Source organism: Vigna radiata, chromosome 7, assembly GCF_000741045.1.
Source record: "Vigna radiata var. radiata cultivar VC1973A chromosome 7, Vradiata_ver6, whole genome shotgun sequence".
Classification (NCBI taxonomy): Eukaryota; Viridiplantae; Streptophyta; class Magnoliopsida; order Fabales; family Fabaceae; genus Vigna; species Vigna radiata.
The window spans coordinates 42,562,335-42,575,265 of NC_028357.1; the positions used below are offsets into that span (position 1 = coordinate 42,562,335).

Consider the following 12,931-nt stretch of genomic DNA (forward strand, 5'->3'; position numbering starts at 1 on the left):
ATATTTTCACTTGAACAATGTGACACCACACAAGTGTCAACACTTAATATATCAAATGTAGGAGAAAAAAATTATTTGATCTCGTGTTTGACTGGCACTAAATATTTGGACAATCAAATGTAGGAAATAAAATTGATTTGAAAAATTCTCACAACTCAGTTATTTCATTTTTTTATGGCAAAAGTTATTGAGTTGCAAGAATGCAAACTTATATAAGGAAAGTTAGATTTATGAAAAGTTTTGGAAGAGAATTACATTATTAAACTGTTAACTTGAAAATCTCACTATAATCCAAATAAAAATGTAAAATGAACAAAGACAAAGAAGGACCAAAGAGGAAAAAAATGGATATATTTTGAAGAAGTTTGATGTCCAAAAACATAAAATATAAGAACTATTTCTAACATTCATTACGTTAAGAATATAAATGTGAGTCTAATTTACATATTAAAGTATAAATGAAAATGTTCAACAACATATCATAACAATAACCTATAAATTATTGTATTAAGACTTTAAATTAGAGATGATGTGAATTTCTTAGAATAAGTTTATGACTGATGTTGTATCTCTTCAAATTTTAGGAATCTAAATTAAATTTTCTGAAATTTTTAACTTTTTTTTAAATATCTTTTACATAAAGATAAAAATATATTTGTTTATCATTTATATTTAAAAAGTTAATATTGAGATAATGTTAATGTTTAATATTACGGTTGCCTTTTTATTTTATTAATAGAGTATATGAATGAAATAAATTGTATAACATATATCTTCTATTTGCAAATTTTAACAATTATATGATACTTAAGCATTATTTCATTGCTTATTCTGATATGAGTACATTATGATGTCAATCTCATAAAAATATATTTGTTTACATTTATATTTAGAAAATTAAAATTGAGATATTATTTATATTTAATATCTTCTATTTCAAAATTCCAACATATTCTCCATCACTTAAGCATTGTTTCATCACTCAAGCATCCAAAGTTACAAAATCTCCTTACAAACCCATCTCGTTTGAGCAAGTAACCATTGCTTGAATTATATCGCTTAAAAGACCAATAATATCCTGTACATAAAATAAATACCACTTTTTGAGTGTCACTGAAGTGGCATACATTTCGAACAAAAAAGTTATGCAGATTTGGCAAAACAAATTTTCATTCAACGACAACTTATACAAACAATTCAAACCACAGTTATATCATTTGTTGCTTATAGGTATTTTCAACACTCCAATCTAATCCAAAACAAAACACTCATTAATTTGAAATCATACGTCATACTATAAATTATTCATTCAAATATCCATATGCAATTTCAATAAATAGAATTACTTTAAAACAACATCATATACACAGTTTAATTCTCCTTACGTGACAGTTGTTTATTTATCAAGCAATAATAATTCCAAATTGGAAGAAAAGCTAGAACCCCCTCTTTCCCAAAAAAGTCTTCATAACTCAAGTTATACTACCTAACCAACCAAAACATTGACTATGAGATAGATCAATCAAATGAAAACATTTTCAATTCATTAAACATGTAAAACCCTTTTATATTCACATATAAAACCAAGAAGAAAAGTCAAGATAAGTTTAGAGTGAAGGGGAAAATAACCTAAAAATAAAGTATCATATAATAAGATTGGTGTAACGGAAGAAAAGAAAGGAAATCTATTTTGGATAAAGGGTAAAAAATAGTTCTAAAATTAAAGAAAAGACAAAAAGTATAAAGAATTTTTTTTTTAAGAAAATTATAATTTTTTCAAATGAATAACTAAATAGTTAAATACACACACATGTACTGGTTGTTTTTATTTTTTTTTTCAAATATATGTAACTATGAATATTAATTCAGCAGTGTGATTCAAAATGATACATTATTAATAAAATTACGTATTTATTTCTTTAAGTCTACTTTTCACAACTTACTAAGCTTTGTAATGATATTGTCATCATCATAATTTTTTTAAATGTTATGAATTTAATAATGATATGTAAAGTAATTAAATATGAACGACTTTCCATGCATTAGTGTCCTTTCATAAAAGGCCGCGTAGCTCCACTTACAATATGATTCCAACGAGTTTTCAAATCAAATTCTCAATAAATTCATCAATGTCGTTTGTAGATGTGATCAGTTATTAACTTATTATCGCATGTCACAATTGCTGTTTGTGTAAGCAGAGATCATGCAGTCTAGATAGTGACCACACAAGTGGTAAAGTGGGTACGTACACTAGTGCTCCGACAAATGTCAAAAAAAAAAACGCGTAATTTTTGGGTTCAGTACATTTGGCCCCCCACAAAATCATGGTAGTACTATGGTTAAAAATATAATTACGTGAACATTTACATACTCAAATCTGAGTAAATTTAACTTCATACTTAATCAAACACGTATTTTGTTTTTATTCTTTATACATTTCTCCCAGAACCCAATAATGGATGGATTTTGTAAACCATCGTGGGATTTATTAAGCCAAGCCAAGCCGTGTGGTAAGTAGACAGCGACACCCGTTCACAGTAGTATTCATGCATTGCACATTGCATTATGATAGCAACAAAGCATGTCAGCTTTTTAGGATACTCGGAGACCAGCTGAAGCTCTCGGTGCACTTCTAAGCAGATTTGCATCGTTCATAACTTCAAGGATTGGATTATACAGTCATTTGCTTAAGCGTGTTAGAATTTGGAATGGTCCCTGCTGGTCTCCAAATAATGCTTCCGAGTTTGGTACAAAAACTCTTGTAAAACTGCAAAAAAGTACAGATATATGTTACTGTCAGTTTATCTGCAAGCAAATATAAATATATGTGCATATTAGGCTGCATTTACAAATGTTTAAAGTAGGTATACAAACGTGAGAAGCGAAAAGGAAAATACACTCCTTCTGGAAATAGGATTAAACGTTGGGTAGCACAATCGAATTAAGTAACTTAGATCAAATTAAAATGTTTGATAACAAAATTTATTTAACGGGCTTATAACTTAAAAAAAATTGTGAATTATCTAGCATGTTTGTTTTTTCATTTAAATCCCACTTAAGATACGGGCATGAATGGAGAAGAAGAAAATGAGCAAAAATATGCAAAGATAATTTCAAGAGTAACAAAGAGCTAAAATAGTTGGATGATTTATTGCCATTTTGGACTTTAATTGTATTTGTATTAGACCTAAAATTGGGCTCCAATTAAAGACTTATTCAAGCCCAATTGGAGTACCAAACTTTTGGCCGGAGAGAAGAGAGGAGAAAGCATGACAAGTGTGACCCAAACATATAAGATCTAATAAAAACAGGGAAAACATGAGACAAATCTAGATCTAGGATTTATTTAACTTGAATTTCTCTCTCAGTTAGCTATTGCATTTTCTCCCAAGAAGGCTATATACAGTCAGCATCTTTTTTCGTAACGAACTTTGAGATATATGAAATTTAAGAGTTACCGTAAAACATTGTCGCTTTGGTGAGAGTGATTTTCCTTCTTTAAGCCTTATCTTGATATCTCGGAATTCAAGAAACAATTCTCCATGATACTCATCGTGAAGATGAAGATTCAACTTCGGGTAGAGTGTAATTCTTCCATTTCGTAAGTCTTCTCAACCTTTTCTATTTGAATTCCATTACTTGTTCTTCTATTGTTTTTGTTTTTTATGTTCTTGTCTTACTTTCTTATAACTCCCGCTCAATCTAATTCTTAATTTGTTGAGTTTAGGAGTTACTCTAGAGCATAATCTCTTTGGTAAGAGTGGTTTTCCTTCTTTAGGTCTTATCTTGATATCTTACTATTCAAGTGGCGATTCTTCATTACATTTATCTTGAAGATGAAGATTCAACTTCATGTGACGTGCAATTTTGCTATCTCATAAGGCCTCTCCACCTTTTTTATTTGAATTCTTCTATTTCTTGTTCTCGAATCGTTGTTCTTATGTTTCTGTCTTACTTTCTTAAAGCTCATGCCTAATCCAATTCGTCATTCGTTCCAGATTGTGTTTTTGTGTCCTTAGTTCGATTCGTATCTTCTTGTCTTGTTCTCAATTCATATACATTGTTCTTGTGTTGATGTAATCATTGATTCAAGTCTCTCATAGATTCAATTCATGACTTATGTCAAGGATGAGATTCTAACTTGTGATCTAGATTTCTTGCTATCATGTTTCTATGTTTAAGCTTCCAATACCCACAAGTATTCTCAAATTCCGAAACACTTTCAACATGAATCCATGAGTCTGGAATCATTCATGTTTAACCGATTCCAAGGTGTGTAGTAGTCACACAGGATGGTATATATAGCTTACAAGTTTGTAGCTTTTTTTTTTTTTTTCCTTTTTTATTCATAATAATTTTATACACTTCCTTTACCCTCTATTTTCCTGATCATTTTTATGTTACCTTCTGTAACTAATTTAAATTTTAATAAAAAAATTATCTTTAAAAAGTTAATAAAATTAAAAATCAACTAAAATTTTACAATTTTTTTGTTATTTTACATTTATTAGATATGTCATTAACTAGTTTTATCCAACACTTTTAATTGAATAAGTTATTGTATAAGCTTCAGCTTTACTTTAATAGCCAGCTTTTAAGTTAGTGTATTAACTAGTTTCTCGAGCAAGGTCGTAAAAAATGATTTAGTTGTTGTTGGCAGAGTGTTAATGGTTCACACATACATTGAGATTTAAGTTATTTATAAGTAAAATAACTACTTAAAAAATACAGACTCTCTCAACTTCAAAGCATGAATTTCATTTTATTTCTTACATAGGGTGGTTGGAAGTTTTGATGGACATATGACTATCAAACGGAGAATAATTATCAAACGTAGCATACCATGATGCAGTGAGTAAAACCCAGAATTTCTCTAATCTTACGTAGAAAATCAAGTCAATCATAAAAAACACTGATAAGGAAAGGATAAGACATAATATCAGATAAGAGTAAAATTTCACAAAGCCAGAAAATTAATAATTAGCATATGGGCTTGCTCATCTCAATTCCAGTACCGTTGGACATCGACATCAAACCCAACATTGGACTTCAGAAATTGACTCCATCTATGATAGTGTTGATTAACGCATAATCAAATTCCTTAGTCTGCACTATGCCTAAAATAGCTGTGTTCACCATGTAGCTGTATCAAAGTATTTTCTTTTTGTAATTGATGACTGACAAAAGTCAGTAACTAACTACCAATAATTAGATTAACTTCAGAACTAAAAATTAAAACATGGGATGATGACTTCCTAAGATGGGGAAAAACAAATAATGCAGCCATATGGAGCTATTAAATTTGAGTCCGGAACAAATGATAATTCTTAATGAGTTTCTCTTTTTAACTAAGTTGGAACACGAATATTGATAAGCAAAAAGGATGTCACTCTACGTGCTTGTATGAACAACTGTGCTGGTAATTCCCCCTTTGAGCATTAGCCATATTTCATTTTGGTGATTCCCATGGCATAGCTTGAAAGCATTTGAGAAATAAAAAATGTAGATAAGTGTAGATATTGAAGCTAACCTTGTGGTAGTCAAAAGTGTCCCCAGCTGCCTTCCGAATATCAACCATGAAAAGGGATGGAGCGACTTCAAAAACCTTTCAAGAAAAAACAAACATGATTTAACCATATGATCAAGCAGAAATAAAATTTTTCACATAAAAAATGACAAACACGACAGAGACAAAAAGCAAAAACAAACAACCTCCAAGACCACTGCAAGTTGCCCAACCTTGTTTACAGAAGCACCTTCTAGCCTCACCTACAAGAAAATTACATTTAGGGAAATGATAGGAAAAGAAAATAAAAGCGAGAGACACATTTATTTCCAGAATAAAGTACAAAAATCCCTAGCTGGTCTTAAGATTAGAGAACCAAATAATCACCTGTTTTGAATTAGAAATCCCTACTTGGGGATGTAATGTGATTGAAACAATAATGTAAATTGGCTAATATGACACGATAGGCGTTGCAGACTAATTTAACAATAGTTAATTAGAGCAGCAGAAGCTACAAACAACAAAGATTGCATTGATATATGATGACAATAGGATTAAATGAAAGTACGTCTGCTCATAATTCTGTAAAAAAATGTCTGCTACATCACACTACCATTTATTATCAGCTTAAGACGTCTTGAGCCAATGGATTATCCACTCAACATTATAGCACAAAGTAGAGAACTGAAGTTATACCTTGTAATTGCGAGAATGGACCTTAAGACCCATTGACTCTGCAACAGCTTCAACAGAAGAAATTATAACTTTTGCTGGTTTACGGGAGACAAAACGTGTTTGTCGCTTTACATAATCCTGTTAGAACAGCAAACCCATATCAATTGGGGCAATGCATCAGACAACCTTGAAAAAATTACTCTCGGCCAACTTGCCCCCTTTTATTCAAACCTGAAATCAGATGCCCTCTAATGCCCACCTAGGCAGGTGGAAGTATAAAATGTTACATGGAAGCCAGAGACATAGAGGAAACAGGAGATTGTAGGGCAGGAAGATGAAACTAAAACAATACCTGGTGCCTATCAAACAATGGTGAAAGATTCAATCCCTGTGATAAGGAAATCATCTCAAATGCATTCATTATGAAAGGACCTCCCTCGGTAATTTCTGACTTTTCAGCAACATATTGGTCCTATAAAAATGTAAAAGTGCCAACTACCCGATCAGTGAATGAAAGCACTTACGACTGTTGGTAAACTAGCAAAACATATTGTAGACTTACAATGTATTTGCAGCTATGGGATATGCAAGGGTTAGACATACAGTTGCAAAAATAAATTTTGTTTGTATAAATTGAACAGAACAAGAAAAACAGCAAACCTCAATATCATCAAAAACAGCCCGAACATCATCCAAATTTACTTGCTCAAATTCCCTGAGTTTGACAGGAAAATAGTTTTTCTGGAACCATGGAACTTTCCTTATTTCTTCAATTTTCACCCTCTGCACTTCCATAATTGAATTGGAATTAATAAGAATAATCTATTTAATTCACAACTATTTTTCAATAATCAGGTGTAAAATTTCCCAGATAGGGTAATCCTTATACAAGCAGTAAAAAATGTCTATACATACAAAAATATATTTATTTGCGTCAGCAAAAATTATGAAACCTTACAGAAGCATAAAAATACCACAAAAACTGAAAAGTGGACCATAACTGATAGTAACATCCTTTAATGAGCAGAAAATCATTTATTGGCTCAATTTTTATGTTTCTGAAATTAGAAAAAAATAAAAACCAAAAAATTAAAAGAAAAAAGTATTATACTTGTTTCACAGAACTCACTACATAGTTGCATTGTCGTAGGAATAAACACACTTGTAACTATGAAAATGTATCAGGATAATCAGTTAGAAGCACACACACTTCGTAATAAAGCATAATGCGTGTATGCCTGTATTAGGGGCTATAACAAATTACATCTTGAAGAAATGAAAAACTGTACTCACTGTTTCTGGATTAGGATCTAGAATTTTATGTATGAATGACTTTGTCTCAGCAGAAAACCAGAATGGGCAGACATACTCTGCAGCATTGATCTACAAGTTCAAATAATAAGAAAATTCAATAACAAGTTAACAGCTGGTTAACAATTTACATCTGCCAATACTCCTAAAATGAACATTAAACGCACTCACAAAAGATTCCTCGTGGTATCTAATAAGAAAGACAAGACAGTCAATTTTTCATAAAAGTAAATAGTAAAAGCCAGAGGGAATGGGGGGAACCTATTCTTTAGCCAAGACTCAGCTTAATCCTCAACCATACAAAATAGAATCCCTTCCCGCACCCACCCACTCCCTCCAAAAATCTACACACATACTGTTGCCTAAGCATATCAATGTCTCCCTTATTAACACCAATCCGTCCACCTAATTACTTTCTCACATTTACCTTCTTAATAATCAGGTTCAAAAAAAGTTTTCAACAAATGAAGCTCTACTACATAATAAGCATGAACATAAGAACAATGCATGTCACCTTTTCACATTACATAATACAGCATGTAAACAACTACTAAAGCTTGAATAACCCATTAAAGATAAATGCTGGCCGCAGAAATATTTTCAACCTTGGCAATTTTACGGTCACCTCTAAAACTATGCGTGAATTTAGTAGCTTATTTTATTTTTGTCAATATCAATTATTAAGGTTGTTTGATTAGGATCTTGTTATTAACACTTCAATTACCAGAATGTTATATAATTGTTTCTTACTATTTTAAAAGACTATTTTCTCTCCAGTGAGAATAGTTCAAGATTTAATATATAAATAAAGTTCCAAAGTAGTTAAAAGTGATGCTCCACTGATCTTTTCTATTACATTCACAACCAATATTTTTCACTCTTCTCTCTAGCTCTTTCAAGTATACTTCCAGGTTATAATGGAAAGGTAGAATACCCTTCTGTACAAAGTTGGAAGGTCAGGCTCCTCGAAAGGAAGATATCCGGCTAGTAGAACATATAGGATGACCCCACATGACCAAACGTCAGCTGCAGCACCATTGTATCCTCGATTGCCGAGCACCTACGAAAGATCATTTCAGTGAGAAAGCAAATCACATAATGATAAATGAAATTTATTGAAATAAGGTTAAAAGAATCAAATTTATACGAACTCATAATTAAATCACTTAGAAGAAACAATCAAATTGCAACCTAAATTAACTATCTCACCTTAGACATATAAATTGAATATATCAATGTCATGAGAAGAAAAAAAAATGCAATAGTTACAAATCCAATCATTAAATGTATAAATAATTAACTGTGAAGACACCTCTATGTATTGAATCAGACTTCTTTAACTTTCAAGTGGACTAATTTCTTATTTCTCATGTCATCCTTAATTCCTCTTTTTTAATATATATATATATATATATATATATATATATATATATATATATATATATATATTATCCTCATATCAGTCTTGAATATCTCATATAATCTATATATTAATATTCATGCTGAATTTAGAGAAAAACAAAAAGGTCGTAATGCAGAGAAGAGAACACCTCAACAGTATACTATTTTCATCACTGGTGATTTGTCCATAAGACCGTAAATAAACTTGATAAAGAGAAGTATATCAAACCATCAATCTGAGCCCATAGGAAAAGGATTAAAAGATAAAGGCAATAATTAGGAATGACATTAGAGTTGTGTATAATTAATTTTACCTCAGGGGCAACATAATTTGGGGTCCCACAAGTGGTGTGAAGAAGGCCAACACCCTACAAGAAAGACACAGAAAAGGTTGGAGCCGTTAGTTCTGCAGCTTCTGCTATTTCCAAAAATCTTTATTCTGAGACTAGGAAAAATAAGATGCCAGTTTATTACCTTTTCAGTCAATGCACTCAATCCAAAGTCAGAAACTTTCAAATTTCCAAAAGCATCAAGAAGGAGGTTTTCGGGCTATCAAAAGAGAAGAGAAGCAAATTGATCAAAACAAAAACAAAAGAAGGTTAAAACATTTACCTCAGCAAGAACATAAACACAGACACACACACATATACATATACTGTCTTTCACCTTCAGGTCTCTATGGTACACACCCTTTTTATGACAATGATCAATAGCGTCTATAAGTTGTTGAAAATAGCGCCTAGATTCATTTTCAGAAAGCCTTCCCTGCTGAACCTACAGATCCAAAAGCAGTGTAATTGTAACATATATAACAAACAAAATCTAATAAAAAGCCTAATCAAATCATTAACATTAATCTGTTAGCATCTCAACAGTGATTACAAATTTTAAGGTCAGACTTGAGAATTGTCAAAGTTTAGAAGAATCATAATATATAAACATAAAAACTTACAATTTTGTCATATAGTTCCCCTCCCATCACAAATTCAAGGATTATGTAGATCTTGGTCTGGCTAGCCAAAACCTAAAATTTGAGAACAATGTGAGAAATACAAGAGGGAGAAAGATGGTGTAAATCCTGATGTATTAAGATATCTCTAGACATACCTCGTGCAATCTAACTATATTAGGATGCCTGACAATCTTCATAATCGATATCTCTCTTTTAATCTATGATAACATGTTTCAAGTTAGAAAAGCTAATACCAAGAGATGAAAAGAAATACAACAAGCATTCAGTACAACGAACTGCATCATTATTCTGGCATAAATGCACGGGCAAGCATATCGATTTAGATGCACAACTTTGACTGCAAATATAAATATGAATGTAAAATAATATCAGATTAATGATAACAATGATATTATTATCATTATATTACTTGTATTTATATCAACAATCAATATAATGGAAATTGAACACATAAGTTCCCTATGGAGCAGTTGAAAGTAACAAGGTCAACCTGCTCAACCATTCTGTGCTGGAGAATGGTGGTCTTGGCCATAGTTTTAATGGCCACGCTCTCCCCTGTTTCAGAATTTCTGGCGAACTTGACCTTGGCGAACGTGCCCTCGCCAATAGTTCGCCCCACCTCATACTTCCCGATCTTTCTCCTGACATTCATGTTTTTTCGACGTTCATTCATTCACAATTTCAGCTCCTCGTGGCGAATTTCGATTCAGAAAAGATGACCTAGAGACGGAATTGGCTCCCAATGAATTTCAGAGAACAGAACGCTATTCAGTTGTTGGAGACCAGCAGTATTATTCTGGAACCTGATCCTCCGTAGCATAAGACGTTCGAGGAGAAAAGAAAAGATCTCAGAGAGTTGGAATATTCTAGAATTGGAAAGAAATAAAGAAGCGAAGGTAGTGGCAGTTCATATAAGAATAGTTAAGCTCAAAAAGGAGACACGTGAGAAATGAGAAAAGAGAAAGCGAAACAAAAAAAAAAGGTGTGGCAAGTTGCCAATCTCCATCGTCTTAAGCCTCAGTTCTAGCATGCGTATATAAAAGAAAAGAAAATTGACCTTTGTAGCCTAAACCTTTTTACAGATAGTTAAATATGAATAATGGCGAGAAAAGTAGAAAATAAATAAAATAAAAAATACAAAGGATAAATACAGATGTGTTGTTTAAATCAATAGAAGTGAAATAATTTATCTACTACTTCGTTTGGATGTATGAAAAAATAAATAAGAAAAAGAAAAAAAAAGAATATTTTTTACCATGTAAAATATGTGAGAAACAACAGTAGAATTCGAACCTATGATAAACTTGAAATACTTTTTGAGATACTGCCTGCCCAGTTGAATCATCAAAGCCTAGCTAAACACCGAAAACTACCTATAGAAGAAATTGTCACATAATTAAGTTGATGACTCAACACACCACAATTATAAATCAAAGAAACAGGAAAAAATGGTCCATGAACTTTATCAATTGCATCCCCTGCTAAGATATGTACCCCAAGGTTTTTTATATCCTTCATATCTCACTTATATCGACCATTCATACTTTTCAAGTCTTCTTTCTTCAAACAGTTAATCGGTTAGGTCAGTCATATGTCAAAAGACACTTCAATGTTCAAATTATTGTTCAATTAAGACAGAATTTTGATTTTTCTGGGAGGTGATAAGAATTTTATATTGAGCGTTTCTTCTAAAACACACCATCGGGTAATGTTGAAAAGTGTTACCTACCAAATGGACTGATTAGAAAAAAATAAATAAAAAAACGTAAAAAGTACGAATAATTATCATCAAATGAAATACTAAAAATAAAGAAAACATCAATATAATCTTTATCCTACAATAATATTTGACCCTTAACATATGATATTTGTTTTGTTCCATGTTCTTTTGATAACTGAATCTATGATTTATGAAATAAATGGAATTACGAAATTGTTTATACACTATGCATATTTTTTATTTTAGTATAATTAATACTATCCTTATTTTGGTAGCTTATATTTTTTTGTACATGTATCGAGTATATAGATGAATAATAACGCAAATCTAAAAGTTTATCAGAAGGGGTATTAAGGTAACACGACTTATTATCTCCTAGAAAAATACATATACATTTTATATATAACATCTTCAAAATAGTTTAATATTTAGTATGTTAAGAGAAAAAAAAATTGTGTTTACAGAGAAATGGAGAGTAATACAATTATTTGTTTCTTTATCCATTACAAGTTTCCTTTAAACTTTTGAAAACGCACTAAAATTCATCTGGATCATAGCAAAGAAGGATTTCTCAAATGGTAGAATCCACCAAATTCGTGAAATCAAACTTTTGGTAGAATTCACTTTTCTCACTTTCCTTTTTTTTTTTCTTTTATATGTGTGAAGACAACGTTACTTTTTGCAACCAAACTTCATTCAATTGTATAAGATAATCCACACCGTAGGAAGTTGAAACAAAACTTTATTGTTTTTTTTTTAAAAAAAGTTCATAATAAATTTTAGGATTAAATATCTTTTTATTTCTTAACTTTTAATAAAAATAAAAGTTAATTACTTTTTAAACTTAAACTCAATTTCATTCTTCAATTTTAGAAATGTTTTGATTTAGTCTTTTTAACCAAATTTTATTAAGTCCATTTAACATTTCAAATGCATTTTATTATAGCATGGGTTGTTTATACTAATCAACACAATTTTTCTTCAATGTTAGTTGAGAAATACGTTTTGAAATATTATTTTAAAATTGAGAGACTAAATTAGTTTAAAGTTTCAAAAATGGACTAATTTTAATTTTGAATGAAAGAAAAGAGATAAAAGAAACATATTTAATCTTTAACTTTATCACAAGTAAAAATGACAACAACTTGGATTGGACACAAATAATATTTACCTATTACTCGACTTGTAACAAAAAAATTCACCCGTCACGTAGTTATTATTAGAAAGTGAGTTTTTAAGCCTAACTCAACCCCACAAAACCGGCTTGTAAGGTGAGGTCTGCATCCCACTTATATATTATAAATTGGCCTTATCTCTAGTCGATGTGGGACTTCCAACACACCCC

The 12,931-nt window shown here is 31.0% G+C and overlaps 1 protein-coding gene across 3 annotated transcripts; it reads right to left on the minus strand.

Moving 5' to 3' along the window:
- Window positions 1-2,215: 2,215 nt before the first annotated feature.
- On the minus strand, window positions 2,216-10,963 carry LOC106768761 (CBL-interacting serine/threonine-protein kinase 24). Of its 3 annotated transcripts, XM_022783786.1 has the most exons (15): window positions 10,357-10,885; window positions 10,143-10,203; window positions 10,001-10,063; window positions 9,846-9,917; window positions 9,560-9,667; window positions 9,368-9,442; window positions 9,208-9,261; window positions 8,427-8,552; window positions 7,475-7,564; window positions 6,842-6,964; window positions 6,534-6,653; window positions 6,203-6,319; window positions 5,713-5,769; window positions 5,531-5,605; window positions 2,216-2,767 (listed from the first exon to the last, which is right to left on the minus strand). In XM_022783786.1, exons 1-15 carry the CDS (start codon window positions 10,512-10,514, stop codon window positions 2,672-2,674), a joined length of 1,395 nt encoding a protein of 464 aa, XP_022639507.1. In that variant the 5' UTR covers window positions 10,515-10,885; the 3' UTR covers window positions 2,216-2,671. The 3 variants fall into 3 exon arrangements, 2 of the variants coding, with proteins under 2 accessions (XP_022639507.1, XP_014509552.1); XM_014654066.2 differs by lacking the exon at window positions 10,143-10,203 and having other exon boundaries at window positions 10,357-10,876; XR_002668756.1 differs by lacking the exons at window positions 2,216-2,767; window positions 5,531-5,605 and having other exon boundaries at window positions 5,749-5,769; window positions 6,203-6,440; window positions 10,357-10,963.
- Window positions 10,964-12,931: the final 1,968 nt, after the last annotated feature.

Coding starts and splice junctions, on each gene's coding strand:
- LOC106768761 (XM_022783786.1), bottom strand. CDS start 10,514: ATGTCAGGAGAAAGATCGGGAAGTATGAGGTGGGGCGAACTATTGGCG. Junction 9,443..9,559: donor TGTACCATAGAGACCTGAAG/GTGAAAGACAGT, acceptor CTCTTTTGATAG/CCCGAAAACCTCCTTCTTGA. Junction 7,565..8,426: donor TTCCAACTTTGTACAGAAGG/GTATTCTACCTT, acceptor TTGAACTTGTAG/ATCAATGCTGCAGAGTATGT.